Source organism: Selaginella moellendorffii, unplaced genomic scaffold, assembly GCF_000143415.4.
Source record: "Selaginella moellendorffii unplaced genomic scaffold, v1.0 SELMOscaffold_16, whole genome shotgun sequence".
NCBI classification, from domain to species: domain Eukaryota; kingdom Viridiplantae; phylum Streptophyta; class Lycopodiopsida; order Selaginellales; family Selaginellaceae; genus Selaginella; species Selaginella moellendorffii.
This window is the reverse complement of record NW_003314277.1, coordinates 1,535,821-1,558,443: the sequence shown is the minus strand read 5'-3', so window position 1 is coordinate 1,558,443 and position 22,623 is coordinate 1,535,821. Positions and strand designations below refer to the sequence as shown.

At 46.0% G+C, this 22,623-nt stretch overlaps 7 protein-coding genes, 1 long non-coding RNA gene and 1 other non-coding gene across 9 annotated transcripts; 4 read left to right on the top strand and 5 right to left on the bottom strand.

Annotated features, from left to right (window-relative positions):
- Nucleotides 1–1,007: 1,007 nt before the first annotated feature.
- Nucleotides 1,008–2,432, bottom strand: LOC9641851 (oxygen-independent coproporphyrinogen-III oxidase-like protein sll1917). The gene has a single exon (XM_002971059.2). It carries the CDS (start codon nt 2,386–2,388, stop codon nt 1,051–1,053), a length of 1,338 nt encoding a protein of 445 aa, XP_002971105.2. The 5' UTR covers nt 2,389–2,432; the 3' UTR covers nt 1,008–1,050.
- Nucleotides 2,433–2,946: 514 nt separating this feature from the next.
- On the bottom strand, nt 2,947–4,124 carry LOC112346648 (ethylene-responsive transcription factor ERF022-like). The gene has a single exon (XM_024676125.1). It carries the CDS (start codon nt 3,704–3,706, stop codon nt 2,969–2,971), a length of 738 nt encoding a protein of 245 aa, XP_024531893.1. The 5' UTR covers nt 3,707–4,124; the 3' UTR covers nt 2,947–2,968.
- Nucleotides 4,125–5,296: 1,172 nt separating this feature from the next.
- LOC9641850 (calcium-binding mitochondrial carrier protein SCaMC-3) lies at nt 5,297–6,184 on the top strand. The gene has a single exon (XM_002971251.1). It carries the CDS (start codon nt 5,297–5,299, stop codon nt 6,182–6,184), a length of 888 nt encoding a protein of 295 aa, XP_002971297.1.
- A 53-nt stretch (nt 6,185–6,237) lies between these two features.
- Nucleotides 6,238–7,060, bottom strand: LOC112346621. The gene is made up of 2 exons (XM_024676009.1): nt 6,652–7,060; nt 6,238–6,589 (listed from the first exon to the last, which is right to left on the bottom strand). Exons 1-2 carry the CDS (start codon nt 6,946–6,948, stop codon nt 6,398–6,400), a joined length of 489 nt encoding a protein of 162 aa, XP_024531777.1. The 5' UTR covers nt 6,949–7,060; the 3' UTR covers nt 6,238–6,397.
- A 109-nt stretch (nt 7,061–7,169) lies between these two features.
- On the bottom strand, nt 7,170–8,762 carry LOC9641849 (cytochrome P450 71A1). Its single transcript, XM_002971057.2, has 2 exons — nt 7,883–8,762; nt 7,170–7,807 (listed from the first exon to the last, which is right to left on the bottom strand). The coding sequence occupies exons 1-2, from the start codon at nt 8,753–8,755 to the stop codon at nt 7,205–7,207; spliced, it is 1,476 nt and encodes a 491-aa protein (XP_002971103.1). The 5' UTR covers nt 8,756–8,762; the 3' UTR covers nt 7,170–7,204.
- Nucleotides 8,763–8,921: 159 nt separating this feature from the next.
- Nucleotides 8,922–14,218, bottom strand: LOC9642533 (DExH-box ATP-dependent RNA helicase DExH11). The gene is made up of 24 exons (XM_002971056.2): nt 14,172–14,218; nt 14,003–14,118; nt 13,675–13,947; nt 13,352–13,597; nt 13,239–13,301; nt 13,093–13,180; nt 12,922–13,037; nt 12,759–12,866; nt 12,609–12,710; nt 12,356–12,556; nt 12,193–12,303; nt 12,073–12,140; nt 11,694–12,021; nt 11,483–11,638; nt 11,323–11,433; nt 11,218–11,271; nt 11,057–11,164; nt 10,852–11,001; nt 10,520–10,792; nt 10,020–10,467; nt 9,749–9,963; nt 9,445–9,683; nt 9,262–9,388; nt 8,922–9,196 (listed from the first exon to the last, which is right to left on the bottom strand). The coding sequence occupies exons 1-24, from the start codon at nt 14,188–14,190 to the stop codon at nt 8,981–8,983; spliced, it is 3,936 nt and encodes a 1,311-aa protein (XP_002971102.1). The 5' UTR covers nt 14,191–14,218; the 3' UTR covers nt 8,922–8,980.
- Nucleotides 13,706–22,581, top strand: LOC112346612. Its single transcript, XR_002992512.1, has 3 exons — nt 13,706–13,717; nt 16,594–16,595; nt 22,499–22,581. It is a non-coding gene; the product is annotated as an uncharacterized LOC112346612 (long non-coding RNA).
- On the top strand, nt 14,274–16,519 carry LOC9641848 (probable apyrase 5). The gene is made up of 7 exons (XM_002971250.2): nt 14,274–15,104; nt 15,186–15,298; nt 15,353–15,515; nt 15,572–15,763; nt 15,816–15,913; nt 15,968–16,164; nt 16,230–16,519. Exons 1-7 carry the CDS (start codon nt 14,396–14,398, stop codon nt 16,489–16,491), a joined length of 1,734 nt encoding a protein of 577 aa, XP_002971296.2. The 5' UTR covers nt 14,274–14,395; the 3' UTR covers nt 16,492–16,519.
- LOC112346686 lies at nt 22,443–22,603 on the top strand. The gene has a single exon (XR_002992545.1). It is a non-coding gene; the product is annotated as a U1 spliceosomal RNA (small nuclear RNA).
- Nucleotides 22,604–22,623: the final 20 nt, after the last annotated feature.

Below are 22,623 nucleotides of genomic sequence, written 5' to 3'. Positions count from 1 at the left end.
GGGCTTACTCAAGAGGAAGTACCATTGGCCAGATATGGCTAAGGACGTCCAAGACTATGTAAAGACATGTCTAATATGTCAGCAGGTCAAAGCCGTGACTAAGGCTAGTGGGGGTTTGTTGCAAAGCATCCCAATTCCAGACTGTCCGTGGAAATGTCTTACGATGGACTTCATCATGGGACTACCCCCAAGCGAGGGGTTCGATGCGATATTCATGGTGGTGGATTGATTTTCGAGGATGGCACATTTCATACCCACCACAACGGAAGTGGATGCGGAAGGTGTGGCGAAGCTGTTCTTCAAACAAGTGGTTCGAGTGCGGGGAAGGCCAGAGGAGATTATCTTAGATCGAGATAAAATCTTTATTAGTAAGTTCTGGAGAACCCTCCTGAAACAGTATCGCACCAAGTTGAAATTCAGCACAGCCTATCACCCACAGACAGGTATGGGGTATTAAGTCAAGTTGATGGCACTAACACTTCTTGATAGACGGACAAACGGAAAGGGTGAATAGGAAGCTGGATGATTATTTGCGATGCTATGTCTCAGGAGACCAGACCGATTGGGTAAGTCATTTGGGACTTGCGGAAATGTGTTATAACAACTCACCACATTCGAGCATCGGGGTGAGTCCATGGGAAGTCATCAATGGGTGAGCTATTGAAGGTACTGTGGAACTCAGCGTGGCCGAGTATCATGGAGAGTTACCCGCAGTGGAGGCATTCACGGCGGAAAGACTCAACATTTGGAATCTAGTGAGGGATTCCTTGGAACGGGCTCAACAAAGGCAAACCAAGTACGCGAACTAGAAGCGCCGGGACGTAGAGTTCCAAGCTGGGGAGAAGGTGTGGCTGAACACCAAGAACCTCAGGCTACCAAGTGGGATTAGCTGGAAGATGATCCAACGGTAAAAATGCATGTATTCCTGTAAAGCTGAAGAACATCCCACCAAGCTCGCGTCGCCGACCTGTTCCATATTTTAGTTAGATTGTTTGAAGTCAATGCCCTAAAACCTTTAGAAAGGTGGCAAGAGCATATTCTCCGAATCTTTTACTTTACCAAACAGAAGAGCCTCGAGATTATCTCGTTCGACACTAGAAATCCGTTTGGATCCGTCAGCCTGCCGTACACAGCCCTCGCTCGCTCCGCCGTACACTCCCTCGAAGCGTCCAAGAACACTACATTCCCACTCGCCACAAACTCCGCGAGCCCATCGCACAACATCCCTGCCAATTCACTCCCAAACTCCGCCTCGAATCGCCGCAGGTCGATCCCCTCCGCCAGCCGGAGAGCCAGCATCACGGTGTCAAGGATCCGATCCTCCACACTCTCGGGAAGAACGGCTTCCGTACGTGATCCCTCCAAACTTTCGGGAAGAACAGGTGATCCCGCTGCTAGAGCTTCCACAAACTTGGCGTACTCTCTCATTCTCTTGCTCCTCTTGACCCTCTTTCCATCCACGAAGCTCGTGGATCCCAGCCCGTACGCGTAGTATCCCTGGTTCTTCCAGTAGACGAGATTGTGGCGGCACTGGAAGCCTTTCCTCGCGTAGTTGCTGATCTCGTAGTGATCGTAGCCGGCTTCCCGGAGCATTGACGATCCCAGCTTGAAGAACTCGGCCGAGTCGTCGTCGCTGGGGAGTGGATCCATGCCCGGCTTGTAGAGATTCCCAAACTTGGTGCCTTGCTCGATCTGGAGATCGTAGATCGAGACGTGGGCCGGGGACGCAGCGATCGCTTGCTCGAGAGATTTCCTCCAGGACGCTAGAGTGTGGTGAGGGAGCGAGGAGATGAGATCCAAGCTCCAGTTTTGCAGCGAGTCTTTGATCCACTCGATCGACTGGAAGACGTCGTCCAGGCAGTGGGATCTTCCGCAGAGCTTGAGGAGATCGTCGTCGAAGGCCTGGACGCCGAGAGAGACCCTGTTGATCCCGCACGACTGGATCGCCTCCGCGAGGTAGTCCCGGGAGAAAGTTCCTGGATCCATTTCCATGCTGATTTCCATCGGTGCGTCACGCGAGAAGCCGTGCTTGGCTTCCAGCGCCTGGATGATCCGCTGGAGCAGCGGGATTGGAATGAGCGATGGCGTACCTCCACCGAAGAAGACCGTCTGGAGAGCGCCTCTCGAAGGCGAGCGCTCGGCGGCGATCTCCTGGCACACCAGATCGACGTAGCTCTCCATGGTGGAGCCGGCATTGGAGCTCGACTCGCCCAGCGCGACGATCGGGAAATCGCAGTAGTGGCATCGGCGCTTGCAGAATGGGAGATGCACGTACGCGGCCGTCGGCAATGCGGCAGGAATCACAGACCCCTCGCAGGCAAGAACCCTAGAAGAGTAGTGTCTCACCTTGCGGGGAAGGAGAAGAGCGTGCCCGCGGGCGCACGCCATAGCCAGCAAGAACCCTAATTCTTTGGTCAGCCCTAGTCAACATACTCAACGGTGGTCAAATCTACCAGCTAGCTCGCACCGATTGGGTATGAGAACTTTGTCAACAGTGCCTGCATTGAAAAACTTGGCATTGCTTGCTGTCAAATTCTCGAGAATTATTTTGGGGGTTTGAAAAGCCTGAAGAACACGGAAACTTGAATGCCTCCAATCTCGATTATTTGATCCGTCCATCCCAAGAACACACCACCACCACCACCACCACTGCCCATGTGTGTAGATCCCCTGTCGTACACATACGCGCTAATACCGTACGCGAGACAATCCATAGAAAACTCTGTCCGGACAGTGGCCAAGTACAAGGAATCCTTTGGATTGTCAAAGCTATTCCACAATTATAAGAACTGACAAGGAGGAATTTCAAGGGCAGCTTCCAATCCACATTCCAGCTGGAGTGAAATGGAAGGGATGTCCCATGAGAAAATGATTGGTTGACCAACCAAGAACCCTAAAAACAGAGCATAGAACCCAAACAGAGCATATGTACACTTCCGGGAAATCTAGTCTATAGAGCTGCGATGGATCACAGTGGATTGCAAGAATGTGGCCAGAGCCGGTCGTCCATCCTGTCGACCTCGTCTATCGGGCTGCCGAGAGGCGAATTGGCCATGAAAACCTGCGGCAGATCAAAGATCCACTCGTTGTCGCAGTAGAAATCCAGCCAATTTCGCTGCTCCTCGGCCATGGCCTCGACCTCCACGATTTCCTGCTCCTGCATTGCGATCCTGGGCTTCTTCTCTGCGAGGAACACGACCTCATCGTCGCGATCGTCCTCTGGATTTTGGGAGAAACGTCCACTCTCTTGTTGCTCCATTCCAAGGATTTGCTCTTGGAGGGACAGCGTCCTGGAGGAGGAATCTTGCTCCTCGGTAGAGCGATCCATCGATGCGGTAGCAGCCGCGGCTGCAGCAGCCTGGATTGCCTTGATCTGCGGCGCCAGTGGATCATCGGACGAGGAATTGGCGGTGGAGTGATCAAAGAATGCGGCGAGATTGGGCAAGTGGTGAATGGAATCCTGGAAGTTGAGCGCGGGAAGGGCGGAGGAGCCCTTGAGATAGAGAACCGCCGCGTCGTACGCCCGCGCCGCCATCTCGGGGGTGGCGAAGCTCCCCAGCCATATCCGGGCTTGCGTGGTGGGCTCGCGAATCTCCGACACCCATTTGCCCCACGTCCTCATCCTCACGCCCCGGTACTTTTTCTTGCTCGCTTCGCCGCAGCCGGGCATTGGGTGATCAATCATCGATCGCTTCTCGGCGCCCATGATAGGATTGGATTGGAATTGCTCCTCCTCTTTCGGATTGGATCCAATTCTAATCGATTCTAGTTGGGGAATTTCTTGTCTAGCTTTGGAAGAGCAGAGGCTATGAAAAAGAGGGAATTCACCTCATCACTCCTTCCACATTGTGCGCGCAAGAAATAATTGTTGCTACCTTCTCTCAAATCAGACTCTCAAGAACAAAGATTGAGAGGATAGATCAGGGATTGATTAGAAGGAATTCTACTCCACATTGCACAATATGATCACGATTCTTCTTCCCTCCCTTTCAGCCCAAGAAGAGCGCTCTATTCTTCCCTCAATCCAGCGCAAGAACAAAGATTCTATCACGAATGGAATGGAAAAACAACGCTCTGGGATCACTCACCCGACACGTATGGATCGAATTTAAGCCAAACAACACAAGAACAGCCAAAGACGTATCTCATCTCATGTGATGCCTAGTGCCCCCTTTTTATGTTGTTTTGGCTGGGATTCGGCCCAATCTGGTCCAAAACCCAAGCATGGGTCACACACGTCATCCGTACACTGTACGAGCCCCACCTCTAGTCGAATATCGAGAGCTGGCATTTGCTGGCTATGTTACGCCATGCTTTTGTTCTTTCCATTCCCTTAAATTATAGTATAATAACATTGTCTTTGACTAGATTGATCTTCTAAGAGAAAAATTTCCCAACATTTATGTGTAGAACCTCTCATGCAAAGGTTGAAAACGTTGCTGCGGTTCTCTATATAAAATTTCTGGCCAGCTCAAGGGAGCCATGCGAAGATTCCATTGAGCTTCTCCTTCCATGGTTTCGGTGCTAGGTGTGAGAATTTATCATATGCACAAAAAGGAAGCTCCAGCGCCATTGTCAGGCGCGAATCGAGCAAGAAAAATGGAGTGACATCAAGGTTGACATAAAAGGTTGGCGGGTTATAAATCACATTTTCAAATTTGTGTGAGTTGTTCTCCATTCTGAGAGATCTCTGGAGCTCATGACGTTTTCTGGCATTCTTCTTGGCAATTGCCCTCATGGTCAAAACGAAATAGCGAAGTTCCACCGTGTAAAAATCTCATATTTTGACTATGAGTATCCTCATGGGCCGATATTCCATATAGCCTCATAACATAATCTAGATCGAATAGATTCAGGTTCCCGTGTGCGAAGATCCTTGAAAAGGTGAAAATGAGCTCCATCACCCCACCACAGGGAAAACTGGTGAAAACGATCGCTCAAGAGATCGGGTATCACATTTTGGGCTTGTCTCGTTGTGATAAACTTTCTTGACGGTCAAGCCGATACACCAGTCAATTTTGGTATAAAGCAATACGTGCATCTGGTTTTCAAAACAAAAAGCATATATGCTGCGCGTATTTGTGTCCCTGTTGTAGAAAAGGCCCTCTTTCATATCCAGATCTCAGATCTTATACACGCATTCTCTAAGTTGTGGCTGCTGGGATTCGAGCCCAGGTCTGCATGGCGGAATTATCCAAAAGGTGAGTTTAATGATATAGACCTAAATCCTATGTAAAGGAAAAGGCAGAAAGCACTGTATAAACCAGAAGCCCCATTGCTAGGGTTATCACTCAAAATGGCACAAGAAAAAGAGATCAGGTGCTTCGTTTGCGGGGCTGTTGCGGGAGCCACGTCTAGAACCGTGACCGCGCCTCTGGATCGTCTACGAGTCCTCCTCCAGACCAACACGACGAGCAGCCCGATGACCGTCCGTCAAGGGATGCAACACATATACCAGAAAGGTGGCCTGGCCGGGTACTACGTTGGGAATGGCATGAATGTCCTCAAACACTTCCCGGAGGCGGGCGTGAGGTTCTTGACGTTTGAGAGGCTCAAGAGCGTGGCAGCAGATCTACAAGGGGTAAAGGAATCGGATCTAGGACCGGTTTCTAGGTTTCTCGCCGGAGGTTGCGCGGGTGTTCTGACCACGGTCGTGGCATACCCATTCGAGGTGGTGAAGACAAGGATACAAGTCTCCAGCGATGCAAAAACGAGCGCTCTAAAGTTGACAAGGGAGATGTGGGTGCGTGAAGGTGGCTTCTCTTTGTACAGGGGATTGCTTCCCTCGGTGATGGGGATCTTCCCCTATGCTGGTTTTGACTTTGCGATGTATGAGACGCTTAAGAAGGGCATCTTGGAGAGAGGCTTGATTGACTCGGATTCGAAGTATGCCCCGCTGGTACATATGGGGTGTGGGATTGTATCGGCGAGCATTGGAACGACTTTGGTGTATCCTTTACATGTGGTGAGGACTAGATTGCAAGCACAATCCACGGTAGCAAATGGGTCAGAGGAATTATACAAGGGAATGAGGGATGTTTTCAAGAGAACTTATGCAAGAGAGGGTGTGCGGGGGTTCTACAAAGGGCTCTTGCCAAATCTGTGCAGGGTGGCACCAGCAGCGAGTGTGTCATATTGTGTTTACGAGCAAATGAAGAAGCTGCTAAATGTAGAGACGTCCTGAAGAATTTGATCGTTCTAGTTCAGTTGACAATGTATAAGTAAAGGACTTGATCGTTCTAATGGATAAATAGTTTATGGATTTGAAAAAGCTCAATACATCGTGATCTTGCTTGATTATAGAATAGATCTCTTGAATCTCTTGTATAACATATCGTGAAAGCTAGCAAATGAATAAGTTCTTATCATTCCAATCATATATGGAGATTTTGTTTGATCAATCGGTTTTAGAGGACGTAGCCGCCGCGGTCTCGTGCTCAAGCTTGGTGGCTGACTCCTTGAGAACTTCGGTAACATCGTCAGCCATGTCCTTGTAGTGATTCTTGGACGATCCACAAGCATTGCTACACCAATTCACCATGGCCATTGGATAGCTGCCCAATGTCTCCATTGTGAAATTCCCCTTGTTCTAGATGAGAAAAGCGAGAATTTGTCACGCCACAAGAAAACCTTATCTAGTTTTTGACTTACTTGATCCAGAGCTTGCGAGAGGTTGTCTTTGAGGTTGCCCTTGATCTCGCTGGAGCCTGTCTTGAAATTGTCGGCATATCCTTCCACTCGATGGACCGCGCCCTTGACGAACTCCTTGGCGCTCCCGGCGGCCTTGTGTGCCTCGTCCAGAACCAATTCCGCGACCTCCTTTACCTTATCCTGCGAGTTCTTCACCCCGGCCTTGATTGCCTCCTCAGATTTCTCCTTGGCTTCCTTGGCGGACTCGAACAGCTCGTGGGCAGTCGCGGAGAAATCCATGCTCTTGAATTTCTCCATTAGACCAATGTAGCCTTGATGAACAGTGTCGAATGGAAATTCAACGCTTTTGCTTGGCTGGCTTCTAGGTGGGACTTACACTCGCCATGTTCACTCCAGCAAAGAAAAGAACAGAAACATGCGATAAGAATTATTACAAGATAAACCAAACCATTTGATCCATAAAAGATCATTTGGTTATTAGCAAATAAAAATACATTATTCAAATCTTATCATGATTACATTTAACTTAATATTTATTTATTTTCTCATTTTCTTATCTAGATTTTGGAGTCACCATTGCTTCGAGTGGTTTCTTTGGCCAAATCACAGAAACGCTGCTTTCAGCAACATCGTAGTCCCTTCCAGCAACACAGCTCCAGTCGAACCCATGGAGCAAATTCGCAAGTCCAATTTGGACAACCTTCAAACCGAGTGTCAGTCCCGCGCAAGTTCTCCGCCCAGCTCCAAATGGAATCAGCTCGAAGTCCTGACCTCGGACGTCCATGCTCGAACCAACAAACCTCTCTGGCGAGAACTCCATTGGATTCTCCCACAGGCCTGGATCCCTTCCAATAGCGTAGACATTTACAAAGGTGTTGGCACCTTTCGGGATGTGATAGTTGGATATAACACACTCCTGAGTGGACATACGTAACAGGAGTGGTGCAGGAGGATGGAGCCGAAACGTTTCTTTCACAATCGCTTGGAGGTAAGTCAGATGCTCAATGTCTGATTCTTCTACCAGGCGATTGGTCTGACCCACAATGGATTCAAGCTCATGCTGGGCTTTTTCAAGAACATCTGGATTCCTTAGAAGTTCTAGTATAACCCACTCGATCACACAGGCAGTGGTATAAGTTCCAGCTCCAACTAGTTCCTGGCACGATCATACTCTAGAATTCAGCACAGAGAGAGAGAGAGAGAGAGAGAGAGAGAGAGAGAGAGAGATTACCATGATGGTACCTCTGGCATTGTCAAGATCATTTCCACCTCCATCGCCTTCAGTATCATTCTCAAGAAGAATGTCCAGGAAATCCTTTGTGCCTCGGGAACTTTTGGTTTTCCTGTGCTCGTCTAAAATCTTTTGGATGACAATGTTTTCCCTTGCGGCGATTCGTTTCACTGCTGGGATTTTCCAGTCAATCCATCTGACCCAAGCCGGTACAAGCTCGCTTATGTGGAATGCGAAGCCAAACTTGATAATCTCTTCCATAACTTCCATGAACTCCATAGCTTCCTCCTCGTTCACAGTGTTCTTCTCCCCAAAAAACCTCTTGCTCATGACAATCCTCGTTATTGTGTTGAAAGTGTAGCTCCGGACAAGCTCTCTCACGTTCACCACTCTCGACTGGTTGTCGATCAAAAAAGAAACCATGGAAGCCAGCTCTTCGCGTCTCACCTCCAAGAACGAAGCCAAGCGATTTGCCGTGAAGAGCTCCGCGTTGAAGAGCTTCTTCATTCTTCTCCAGTGCTCGTTAGGGGGTGACAACACCATGCTTTTGGAGCTGTAGACGTAATCGCCCAAGAGGAAGTATGGCCTACCAGAAAATGTTTGATCATGGGTTTTGAGTGCCTCTCTCGCTGCCGCGGAACTGGAGATTAGAATCGCTGGCACAAGCCCCAATCTCAGGCACACAATGTCTCCAAACTTGTTGGACAGCTCTTGGAGAGAGATGTGGGGCTGCCTTCCCAAGAGATGGAGGTGGCCGATCAATGGCAAGCCCCTTGGAGATGGTGGCAGCAGTTTGCGTGGCTGGAGGAAGGGCCTGACCAAGAGGTAGAACAGAAATACGGAGCCAAGAAGAACATACACAAGGAATTCCATATTCTAATTTTTGAATTGATGCACAAGAAATGTAGGGTTTGATCTTTCCGGTAGTTGAATCTAAAAAAATTGATTATTTGGTTGACTTTGGATATATATAGCTAAATTTATTACAATAAGTGTCAATTTGCAAAATTAATCTGGAAGGTGACAGTTTTAAAATATATGAATATAATGGCTTAAAAGTTGATCTGGAATACTATTTACTTCTGACTTTGCAGAGTTTTATACAAGCCCTGTAACATACAAGCTTGCAGCAAAGACGATATCTCTTTTAATAAGGTTGGAAGCTTCATCCATTTTGTTGAAGAGCGTCGTGTCTCCCATAATCCGCGCCGCGTTCTTAATCTCTCTACATGTCTCGTCCAATCGGACTATAGTTCTCACCACCAGACCTTCGGAAACGTCGGTCATCTCACAAATTGTTGAGAATGGAGTTCCCTGCAACACAAAAGAGTCAACGAAGGAAGAAGAAAGTGCCTGGAATGCAAATGCTTATAATTTACCTTTGCCCATTCATACACCACTTCCATGAGTCCAAAATGGAGGGCGTCACGAGCGTAGTCTTCGGCGTGTGAAACAAGCCCATGGCTCACTTGCAAATCTCCAAGCTGCAACGCTGTGTTGTAAAGCCTGAGAGAAAAGAGTAGAAAAACACAAGTAGCACACGATAACCATTAAACGATTACCTTGTTTTCGCAGCCGCGAGCTTTTCAGTGAGGACAGGCTCGCTAGTTTCACGCTGCTGGAACACCAGCGAGGACAACAAGGCGATCGATTCAGCAGCGTTAAGATCCGCAAGCTGGTTGTCAAAGAGGCACTCCGCCGCGATCAGCTCATCGCCAGTGTTGAACTCGCACGTCACACGGCCTTTGAGCTGAACGATGAGCTCCGAATCGATGCAGCCAACGTCCTGGAGAACATCCATCTGCCATCCACATTTGTGTAGCAAAGTCAAAAACCAAACAACGGCTGCCAAGGAAGAATACTTACACGACGCTGAAACTCTGGCATTTGTTGTAATGCGTTGTCTGAAACATCGAATTTAAGCTTGTCCACGCGATCTCTCAGCAGCTGTCGGTTCTTGATAATCGAGTAGTGCTCTTGCAGCTTTGGACACCGATGGCACTTGTTTTGTGCCATAAGCTCCGTGATGGCTTGCTTCTTCTTGTACTTTTCGACGGCATCGATATCGTTGAGCTTCAAATCTGAAAGACAATGCGTTAGTCAAGTTTTGCTAGTCAAGAGCATCGAAAGTAATTACCTTTTACGGGATCAAGAGGTGGAGGATCTGCCGGATAAAGTCTCTCAAGTTCTGTGAGGGCTTGCAGTACAGCCGAGATGGCCATAGTGCTTTCTTCTTCTAAGATCCGATTGGCATCAACCCGGATTTTCTCCTTCGAGATGCTGAGAAACTCCTGGCCACTGGTCTCTGCGACCAGAAAGGAGACTCCTCCCACCGTTCCGTAGTGCGGCATCGTCAACCGAATGACACCTGAAGATTTCTTGGACCCCGAAAAAACTGCGAACTCGTCGTCGTCGTTCTTGTTCTTCTTGCTGATGAAATATCCTCCATCTTGATCAAGCTTTTTAGTTGGAGGCTGAAGTTTTGCTGAGGCTGGAACTGCACCACGGTAAAGTGTCAAAACGATGCTCATTTTTGTTGTCCCGCTAGGTCCTCTTAGGACAACACCCAAAGCTGGAACTGGGTACTGTAAAGAGAAAATCACTAGTGCACGAAAGCAGCGTAGAAATATGACTTACGATAGTCGTCTTGACAGTGACTATTCGTCCCGGTATAAGAGCTTGCTGTGCTGCACGGGAGTTCATCACTTTTTCCTGAATGCTCTCTCCGAGCATATCTGCCTCGCTTGCTAATTTGTAATAATCTTCAATCGTGGGGTCGCCAAGAATACATTCTATCGTTGCAGCCATTTTTGAAAGCTCGCCCTCTTGTCTAAGAAGTTGCTGCTGTTGCTCAGGAAGTGCACGTTGGGCATGAAATTCCGCAAAACTGCGTTTGAGCATGTCTTCGACCTACAAGGAGAGTTGACATTGAAAAAGCGAAAAGAAAGAAAACAATCGGTTCATTGTACCTTCAACTCCTCTACTCGAAGAAGGTTCAGAATCATCGTGTAAGTTAATCTAAACTGTGATTCCAGTTTCGTGGCCTTCCCAGTCAAGAGACGTCTTAAATCTCCTTCGTCGGGTATGTCATCCCAACACATAACTATTACAGTTCCTACCTGAAGTAAAAAGAGGTGAGAATGACTGGCCTAGCAAGAAGAGTCCCATATTTACCGTGTCAAGGCCTCTTCGCCCGGCTCGGCCCGCCATCTGAGTGTACTCGCCTGGATAAAGCTGCCTAAATGATTTACCATCATGCTTCCTGAATCCATGAAATGCAACCTGCATCTCATACGAATAAGTATATGATAATCTCAACTGCATGGCTATCTTACCGTTCTGGCAGGTGCATTGACTCCCATTGCGAATGTCTCAGTAGAGAACAAGACCTGCACTTCCAGTTAGAAAGGACCACTTCAGAAACCTTACGAACTCATCACCTTGATTACGCCTCGGCAAAAGAGCATCTCCACTACCTCTTTCACAATAGGAAGTAAACCAGCGTGGTGAACTCCGATACCTCGCTTCAGCAATTCTTCAATCCGAAGGACCTATAAAATACTTCGAGCATAAGTACTGAGCTAGAAGATACGTACACACCTGAGGAAGTTGCCTATCCGTGCCCTTGAGGCGTGAAAAGGCCTTGTTACAGAAAACGCGAATCACTCCTTTTTCTGTTGATGTTGTCAAATCTGATCCGGTTAAGCTGTCTGCTGATTGATCGCAGCGAGATTTTGAAAAACAGAACACCACCACCTATACAGAGAACCAAATTACACAACATAAGAATGTAATGCAAGAAAATACGTACAGGCAACAAGTTCTTTTTTGATAGTACGTTGATGAGTCCATACCACTGGGAAGTCTCAGAACGCCATGGACCGCCACGACTGTTTTTCTCCTCTGGAATGACTTTGTTCCCTCTGCCCCCTCTGCCACCAGGTCCGCCTCTCCCCTGAACATTTCCCCGTCCTCCTTGTGTAGGTGCCACAGGACCTTTTTTCACTGCTGTTTTCGCTAAATGTGCATCCTTGGCAGCCTTGACACCGAGAGGTAAGAAAGTCTCGTTTGCACATATTCTATGAAGCTCTCCCGAATAAAACAGACAGTGCTCCAAAGGAACTGGTCGTTTAGTCGTCCTGCGCATAGAAAGTTCAGACGCTGGGAAACGCAATGGAGAGCATGCATACCCAGTTACGTATATCTTCTTTTGCTTTGTGCGACCAACCCAATCAGCAAACTCCCTAATGTTAGGCACCTAAAACAGTCACAATAAGAGGCAAGAAGATTGTAAACAAGAAAATTCTTACCGTAGCTGATAGTAAAACAAGATTGACATGCTGGGGAAGCATGATAATGACTTCTTCCCATACAACACCTCGCTCAGCATCATTTACGTAATGGACTTCATCAAAAACTACCTGTGACGTCGATCGTAAAGAAAGATTGAGAATCAACTGGGAGAATACATACCCATTCTATATCCCGTACAAGGTCCGCTCCCTTGTAAAGCATAGAGCGGAGAATCTCTGTGGTCATAATCAGGCAGGAAGCCTCGGGTCGTATACTCACGTCCCCAGTCAGAAGTCCGACATCAAACTTCTCACTAAAATCACGATACTTCTGATTGCTGATGGTTTTGATGGGGGACGTATACACTGCCCTTGTACAATGCTGGAATAAGAGAGTCAGACTTACAAAGCTAGAATACATTAGCGGAGCATACCTTTGCAGATAATGCAAATGCATATTCAGCAACAACTGTCTTGCCCGCTGATGTGTGTGCAGCAACAAACACGGATTCATTTTTCTCAAGGTGATAGATTGCCTGCGGAAGGTAATTCAAGACTTCATAGTACGACTCGAGATGACGTACCTCTTTTTGAAACTTGTCAAGTTCAAAAGGAAATTGGATTGCCATATCTGGTATAAGCTCCAAAAACCTTTCTGCTACACCACTATCTCCGTCCATAACCACCCATTCCTGAAAAATAGTTCCATGTCAGAAAATGTTTTTCATTTGTAACCAGCTATATTACCTGTTTAGCCTCTGCCTTCGGCACAGGAGCAGCCTCGACCGTTTCAGTTGCAAGGATTTTATCAACTTCAGACTCGGGTTCCACTTCGTCCTTTAATACAACCTCGTCGATGGGATCTGAAAAACGTTGCAAAGCCTTGCTTGAAACATAAAGGAATTACCAATGGTTTACCTTCGTCATCGACCTCACTATCATCTTCCAGCATTTGATGTTCCCATGCCTTCCGAAATAAGTCTTCGTAATGTAGGACACTGTCCTTCTGTGTAGAAATCACACTGTTCAGGAAAGAAGACGAACATCGTTTCGAAAGAGCAAACCTTTTCTGGTTCCTTGAATGTCTCTGCAGAAGACACATCCGACTTCTTGGACCATGTAAATGGCTGCAGCATATGAAGTTTAGTCAAAATATGTTGCTAATACTTTTGCATACCTCAGGGACACCAAGATTGGATAAACCCCGTTTAAAACCCGGAGCAACAGTCTGCAGTGGTTTGCCTTCTAAAACTTCGGCTAGCCATTCTCCGTTCTGTGCGCCTTCGGGAATAATTTTTTCGCCAAGATCAACTCCACCTGGTCGAAACGGTTGATTGCTCGAACTTCCACGGACAAAGTCGGCCGGATTTCCTGGCTTCCGCAACATCGATGAAGCAGCGTCGCTTCCATACTCAGGCTTGATCTGGAGAAAGAAGCAAAAGCAAGAAAATCATTAAAAAAAATGGAAGAGAAACACTTGAAAGGCTTCGATCAACATACCTGCTCAAACTCAGGAACCCAAACTCTCCCTTGCTCTTCCGACGTACGATACTCACTCTCCTTTCGTCTAAACGGCGGCTTCCACACCGGAGAAATCGTAAGCGGTGCCAGAGACGGCTCATAGAGATAAAATCCATCTCCAAACCAGTCGACCTCCCAGTTTTTTCCTGTCCGTTTCACGTCATCAATCTCCCTGTCCAGCCGAGGAACTAGATATTTCTCCTCGATCTCTGCAAGAATCCCCGCGGAGGTCTGGGGAGGCTGCACTGGTGGCTGCCAAAAACACGAATGCCGATCAAGGAAACGATCACTGTCTGAAAATACTCACCAAAATCAGCTCAGGAAGATCGTCTAAGGGATTGCTCCGCGAAATCGAAGGCAATATTTCGACCTGGAGCTCACCGCTGTATCCCGCGACGCCGATCTTGAATGGAAGCTCGCCTCCTGGAGCAAGATCGATAGATCAGAGAGGAAGAAACACGAGCTCGAAGAGATACCTAGCTTGGGAGGCGCCATTCGCTCCTCGCGGAGAAAAAAATAGAGGGAAAAATTATTTGGTTTGCCCTAGTTTTATATACCCAAGCCCTTTAGGATTAGGGTTCTTGCTGGAAGGAGAAGAAGGCGCCACGCCACGACAATGCCGTCGGCCCCGCGGTGCGATCAGGTCAGCTGAGCGACAGGGAGCGATGATTTCGAGTAGATCTCCAGCTGGGATGAGAGGATGAACGCGAATGGGTTAGGATTCATGCGTCGCTCGTCGGGCGCAACCGCATCGACATCGGCATCGTCATCGGCAGCTACTGCCGCGGCGGAATCCTCGTCCGGCAGGATGGATTTCGCCAAGCTACAGTCGCGACCGAGCTCGGCATTCGTTCCGCCGCACAAAACCCAGCTCCCTCCCAGGTATCACTTATCTCTCAGCTCCGGCGGTGGTGCTGCGTCGCATTCTCATCGGCAGCAATGGCAGAGGAGGATCTGGGGGGCCGTGACGCTCATCCTCGCGGTCTCGGCTCTCTTCTATTTCTTCTCGGTCTTTGGAGGGCCGCGCCGCCAACAAAACTCCAGAGGCCATGCGATCGTGATCGACGCTGGGAGCTCCGGGTCCCGGCTCCACATCTTTAGCTACAAGGTGGAGAAGCTCTTCCCCCACATTGATACGCAAGACATCCCATCGCTCAAGACAAAGCCCGGGTTGTCATCTTTCTCGTCGAATCCACAACAGGCTGGGGAGTCGCTGGTGGAGCTGCTGGACTTCGCAAACGCGAGGATCGCGAAGAAGGATAGAGGACAGACGAGACTATATCTCATGGCCACTGCTGGTTTGAGGCGGCTGGAGAAGAACATCCAAGACGATATCATTGAGTCTTGTCGATCGGTGCTTCGCAAGTCTGATTTCATGTTTGAAGATAGCTGGGCCTCGGTTATCACTGGTAAGCTTCTTTCTCTTCTCTTCTTTGCTTTTATCTTTTCTTTGTGTTGTATGCTCACAGTTCTCTCGTGTATCCTTGCAGGCACAGAGGAGGGAATTTTTGCGTGGGTTTCTGCAAATTACGCTCTTGGCACGCTTGGTGGCGATCCACACGCGACTACTGGAATAGTGGAGCTTGGTGGCGCGTCTGCTCAGGTAAGCCTTTCGAATGTTTACGTCCTTGCGTTTCACTAATCCTTGTTTGATCAGGTGACATTTGTGCCAGATTCACCATTTCCTCCAGAGTTTCTGCACTCTTTGGAGTTTGGTGGAGTCAATTACAAACTCTACACGTACAGTTTTCTTCACTTTGGTCAAGAGGCTGCCTGGGACAATTTACTTCAGCTATTGCTCTCCGGGGCGGTGAAACCAAGTATGGCAAGCTCAGTTATTTTCTCTAAGTTGAGTGGTAACTGGACGCGACTGCAGGATTAAAGGCTAAACCCGGCGTGGTGATTGATCCGTGTACTCCGGCCGGCTATGTGATGAACTCGGAGCTTCTAGAGAAGATTGCAAACACTCTACCGGGGCCGAACCAAGTCAAGGTCTCCACGGTACTTTCGTCTGGAAACTTTTCTGAGTGCCGGAGAGCTGCTCAAGAACTTCTTCAAATGGGCGAAGGTACGCTAGTCTTCTTTCTCTCCGGATGAATAACCTGTGTAACTCTTACCAGACCAATGCCTACATGAGCGATGCGCGATTGGATCCACGTTTGTCCCGGATCTCCGTGGAAAGTTTTTTGCGACAGAGAATTTCTTTTACACGTCCGAGGTTTGTTTCTTCTACAAGTTTCTCTTTAAAGCTCTCTCGCTTCGTTTCTTCCAGTTCTTTGGACTGCCGGCAACCACTTCTTTGGCCGACGTAGAAGCCGCGGGTGATTTCTACTGCGGCGAGCAATGGACAAAGCTCAAGGACAAGCACGTCGGAATCCAAGAGGAAGACTTGTTAAAGTATTGCTTCTCCACGGCTTACATCGTTGCGCTGCTTCACGACAGGCTCGGGATTGCCATGCACGACGAAAGGTAGCGTAGCTTTTTTGCCTCTCTTCTTTCGAAGTTCTCGATAAGTAACAATCTCTCCTGGCCAGGGTGCGCTTCACGAACAAAGTCGGCAACGTTCCACTCGACTGGGCCTTGGGAGCGTTGATGGTGAAGCTGGCTGATAACATCGAGGAGCGCTCGGAGTGGAGTTTTGGGGATGACTGGGTAACCATTCTTTCGTTTTTTGGATCGTTCGGGCTAGTGTTTGTTCTCGTCTGGCTCGTTCTGAGATGCCGGAAACCGCGGTTGAAAACCATTTATGACCTTGAGAAGGGCCGGTACATTACTACCACTCGCCTCCATCGATAAAAGAAAGAAAAAAAAAACCTTCTATCAACATTTTTGCTGCTCGAAGAAGCAAATGGTTCTTTCAGAGTTTGTACCGTCCCTACATTATCGATCTCAAATTAGCTGTAATCAATAATCCAAAGGGAACAAAGCTTACTTGCAAACTCTCGCTCAGACTAGACTTCCATGCGCCAGAGAGCTCGGCATGTCTCAAACTCAGATTTCTCCGTGGTGTCGAGCTTGAATTCGCTCCTTAGTCGCTTTTGCTCGTCCAAGATGCCTAGGAAAGGAGAAAACACGTCAAGGCTTTCGAGAGATACTAATCTCTAGAGATGTGCTTACTGCCTGTAAGTATAGAGCTCCCAATAGACTCGGTGTCCGGGACGATCCTAGTGACTTGTGCAAACAAAGAGAGCTCGTGACTGGAAGCAAAACGAAGAGAGTGAGAAAAAAAAAAATGGTGCTATCATCACGTGTTGTGCTGCTGGAGCGCTTCGAGCTTTTTAAGTTCTTCCTTCTTGGCCTCCAGGGAGTTGAAACGAGTTTCGATCCTGTTCACTTCGTCTTTTAGAACTGTGGAAAAATCAAGAACTAGTGTCAAGAATGCGAAGAACAAACATACAAAAATTTCGAGAGTGAAATCACATGACACTTATCTGGTTTCTTCCTCCAAATCCTGCTCATGGTCTCTGATTTGTTTGAGCGTAATGGTCAGAGCTTCCAGTTCTGCGTCATTCACTCCCGCATTCTTCAAACGAGCCATCATCTTATCGGTCGCGTCGACTTCCTGCTTCAAATCTAGCCAACAAAGCTTTGAGCAAAGAAAGAGAGAAGACAAAAAAGAGTCATACCTTGGAGCAACCCAGTCATTCGCTCGCGATCCTCCTCCACGGCAGCCCCAGCTTCGCTGAGCATCGCTTCAACTCGCTGGATCACGGCGGCATCGTCGTTGTGGAGCTTCTGGTACACCTCCCTGCAGTGCCGCGCGCTGCTGCCCATCTTCTCCAAGAGATCCATCGCCACCGCAAAGCCCTCCATTAACCCTCTTCTTTCTCTTTTCAAAATGTAGGGCTCCTGGCGCTTATAGGCGGGAAGAAGAAGCTCCGGGGGCGTAGAGATTGGAGAGCAATAGCAGCGATGTGGAATCCAGATCCACAGCACCCTTTGCCGCGACGCCTCCCTGCTCGAGATCTCTGTCCCGGCCGCAAGCTCCAAGCAGGGATCGAAATTCCAGGCCATCCGGCTCGAATGGCATGCTGCTCAGGAGATTTGTGGCGTCCGCGACTGATCCGGCCCGCGCTAGCAGATCTACCATGGAGCTGTAATGCTGCCGTGTGGGATTCTGCCCGAAATCCCTCTCCATCGAGTGGAAGCACGATTTCCCTGCCTCGACGCTGCCACCATGGCTGCACGCCACCAAGAACAGGGCAAAGCTGCTGTCGTCGGGCTCCTCCGTGAGCATCAGCGTGTGGAATCCCTGGAACGCGCCAGCGGCATCGAGATTTCGAGCCAGCGCCGCGATGAAAGTGCTCCAGGAGACGAGATCTCGCTCCGGCATCCGCTGGAACAGGGAGACTACCTTCTCGCGTTGCCCGTGGAAGGCGCTTGCCGCGAGAATCGTGTTCCAGGACTTGAGATTCCTCTCCTCCATGAGATCGAAGCTCGCCTTCGCGCTCGCGAACTCGCCGCAGTGGCAAAACGCGCTGAGCAAGACGTTCCTGGATATAAGATCCCTATGCGGCATATTCTCAAACACGCACTTGGCGTATTCCAGATGCCCGGTCACGGCATATGCCGTGAGCATCGAATTCCACGTCACGAGGCTGTGCTGCGGCATCTCGTCCATGAGAATCTTCGCATCTTCCACCCGCCCGGCCTGGCCGTACACATTGAGCATGACGTTCCACGTCACCTGGTTGCGGCGGGCCAGGCGGTCAAACATTGTGCGGGCCTCGTCCACGGGCAGCAAACACAGCATCGCGTTGTACGACAGGAGGTTGTGGTACTGCATGCTCTTGAATATTCGCCTAGCCCCGGCCATGTCGCCCCTCTGCGCGAGCGCACTAAGCATCGAGTTGTCCAGCACTACGTCCCTGTACGGCACTCGGTCGTACATCTCCTTTGCGTTGTCCAGATGCCCGTTGAGGGCATATGCGAAGAGCATACTGCTCCAAGATACCGAATCCCAGAAGGGCATGTCGTTGAAGATGCGCGTTGCTTCCTGGATATTACCTGCCTGGGAAAATGCCACGAGCATGGTGTTGCGAGACACAAGATCGGTCTCATGAAAGGTGGCAAAGAATATCCTCGCATCTTCGAGATGCCCTGCCCGGGCATATGCCGCAAGCATAGCATTCCACGATACCATGCAATGCTGCGGCATCTTGTCAAAACACCTCTTTGCGTTGGGGACGTCTCCTTCTTGGGAATATGCTGACAAGATTGCATTGCAGGAGCTTAGATTCGTTGCAGGCATCATGTGAAAGATGCGCTTGGCATCTTCCAAATGCCCGTTTTGGGAATAAGCTGATAGCATCGCATTCCATGACGGGAGGTCCAGTTCTGGAATGTCGTCAAAGATGAGCTTAGATTCCCTTAAGTTGCCATTTCGAGCATATGCAGAAAGCATGGCTGTCCAGGATACAAGGTCCCTCTGTGGCATCCTTCCGAATATTTTTCTTGCCTTTAAGAGATACCCGTTTTGGGCATATACCACGAGCATTGATGTCCAAGCAACGAGATCCGGTTCTGGAATCGCATCAAATATTACCTTAGACTCCTTGAGATTCCCATTGTGGGCATAAGCAATGAAAAGGGCTGTCCAGCAAACGACGCTGTGCTGAGGCATCTGGCTAAAAAACTGCTTAGCTTCCAGAAGATACCCGTTTCGGGTATATGCCAAGAGCATGAGATCCCACGTCATGGAATCTCTGACTGGAGGGTCCATGGAATCGAAAACTCTTCGTGCGTGCATTGTGCTGCCGCATCGTGCATACATTTGGATGAGCTTGTTTATCACAAACACGTCCAAATTTTCTTTGTAGCGCTGACAAACTTGGGAGTGTATAGTTATTGCAATGGAAAGGCTTTTGCAAGATTGTATGGCATACACACAATCCATGTCTCAAAATTGTCATGGATCTAAAAATGGATTGCAGTGACCTGGATAATATATGAACTATTTCAGTTTAGTGTAGGAGGCCTGACATCCAAACATCTCTCCACTCAGAATAAGATAATTTGGGTGGAGGTCGAAAACCTCAAAAAAACCCTCTAATAATGCTTTAATATTCTAGGATATTTTATTAAACAATATATATATAATTTATCTAAACATCTTATTCTACCTTAATAATGTGTTTATAAACTTTCAATTGATGAATTGAATTAGAATAATACCTATTAAACAAACCAAACATTGTTGCATGCAACATATAACAAATATACATACATATCAAACTTAATTATTGTATTATGAAACTTGCCACATGTTAAGTATATTATTTATTAGGTTATTTATTGCTTGTTTAATGTGAGCACTCCCTCATAAGTTATCCTACTAAGGTTTATGACATAAACATATTATGCTTGTTGGATTTTTTCTTTGATGACTGCCATATGTGATATATATACTATTATATTACAAATAATATCTTCAAGAAAAAGTTAAGTACTACTTTAAGAAATAACAAATAATAGTATACTGATATTTCTATATTATAGTATAAAAGTCCTAAGTTTATTAAGGATGATACAAAATTAAGATCAAAATTTTATTTTACCTCTTTAAGGAATTCTATTAACTTTTAAATGATTTTTATGATATTTTATACTTGTTTATATTTTATTTCAGGTTTTGGAGTAAAATATAATAAATATTTTGAAGAGACAAATTATTTAACTGAAAATGAAACTGCAATGGCTCTTGATGAAGGATTTAGTAATCTTTTATCACAAATCAAATCAAGAAATCACATTTACTCTTCAACATATCATAATATATTTATTGTTGATTATAATAGAGTAATTGTAGCTTTCATTTTTCAGCGTTTAGAAGGTTATCCACCTTATTGTTCATCACAAACAATATCACCAGATGTAAACGTTACTGGAAATTCATTAAGAACTGCTTTAAGGCATATATATAATGAAAATCGTAAAACTATATTACAAAAACGTGCAAAAGAATGTGCAATAACATCAAATAAATTTAATTTTGAATATAGTGCATATAGAAGTAAAAACCTTTTAATTGAGAAAAATAAAAAAAGAAACATTAGCTTAAAGGGATCATCATATATTTGTGATTTATCATTAACAACATTGAATGCTGGATTTACCAATAACAAACTTTATACTGACCAGTTTATAGTTTCCATAAATAAGAAAATTATGTTATTATTAAGATCAAATTGTAAAATTTCTCTGTATTCTAAAAGAAATTTGTTTTGGACATCAGATAATATAGATGAATATTTTGGTTTATGTTTACTTATTTTACAAAATGATGGTCATCTTGTATTATATACAGAACATGAAAAAGTAATGTGGTCTACCAAAAAATATTGTAACAATTGTTTTTTATTCACTTTTCTTATAATACAGAATGATTGTAATATGGTAATTTACAAATCAAACACACAAAATTCAATTTGGTGGGATTCCAATACTTTTCATCATGATAAATGTATAAATAATAACTATCCATAAATGTTTATTATATAATTTATAAGAAATTATTTTTTAATCACTTTAATAATAATTCTGTTATGTTAAACTTGATATTTTACTAATCTCTTTATAGAAAAGATTGAGATGGTAATAACATAGATGTGTACTAAACAATATCTAAAAAAGTGTTTTGACGTTATAAAATGTATATTTATAAAAGTCACATGATACAGAATATCCTAAAGATCCTTAATAAAGATGCGTTGTATTATATAACTATATATGAATTTGTGGTTTTCTGATTAGCTCTTATACATGGAGAATATTCTTAAAGTAAGCAGAGTGGTTATTATTATTGTTATTAATATTAAAATTGCTATTATTATTCTATGGTTGTATTATTGTCTTATATTGATTTAATTAAGAGTGTCTAATAGATTTGAATATAATGTTTATCATTTTAACATTTGCTCTTTTAACAATAAAATATAAAGGGCCTTTGAAGACTTATCCCTAACCAAAGATTCTTGTAATTCAAACAGGGAAAATTGTTTAGACTCCTAGCTTTACCTTAATTCTGTTCTTAATATGAAATAATCCCATGAATGAGTTCCAAAAAATTATTAGTGGTTAAATTGGCTCCTTTGAAGGCTCTTAGAGATTTTGAGTTTGTTTTGGGACCACTCTAGCTACCAGAACAAGACAATGAAGAGGATGAGGATGAAGAAGATAAAATTTAGAGTTTGAAATAATCTATCTTGCAATTATTGCTTGAGTGGTTTAAACTAAACAGAGAATTCTCTTAAAAGTAGTAGCCATACTTCTCCACGAGATACTTTTTAAAGGTATTCTGTCTCAACCTGTTCCTTGAGGAAAATCATTCATGTAAAAAGAGCATTTCAATATAATTTAGATGACTTTTGATCGCAGCCTTGTTTTGCTACCAGCTTTTTTTATCCTTAGCAGTCACTCACAATTTCTTGTTGGGCTTTGTTGTAGTAACCTCCTATTGCTATTGATTTAGATTTATACACAACTATAACTGAGAAATCCACAAAGATTTTTCATAGTGATGCTTCACGAGCTCTTCTTATGTTTTTCTCATTCAATGTAACTTCAATATTATGAGGAGGCCTCTAATGTTATAAACACAGCCTATTGGTATTGCTTCTTCCCCAAAATGACAAATTGGTTAGTGCTGTTAATATAATATTTTATTTTTAAATGGCAAACCATGATCGGTGTTGTGTAACCATATAATTTATTTGTTCAATACTTCCATTTATTAGTGTGTTTAATAGGGACTTACCTGGACGGGGTCTATTGGTGATCGTAAAAGCCAATGGCCTAGGTTCAGCCTTCCCATTGCACTTCGGCTTGGCCGGCCTACCATCTTCCCAAAGTGGAGGAGTGGACGTTGTAATTTGTGGAAGTTGAGGGCTCGCGTACGTGCGGCCCTCTCCAAATTGAAAAACCTTAAGT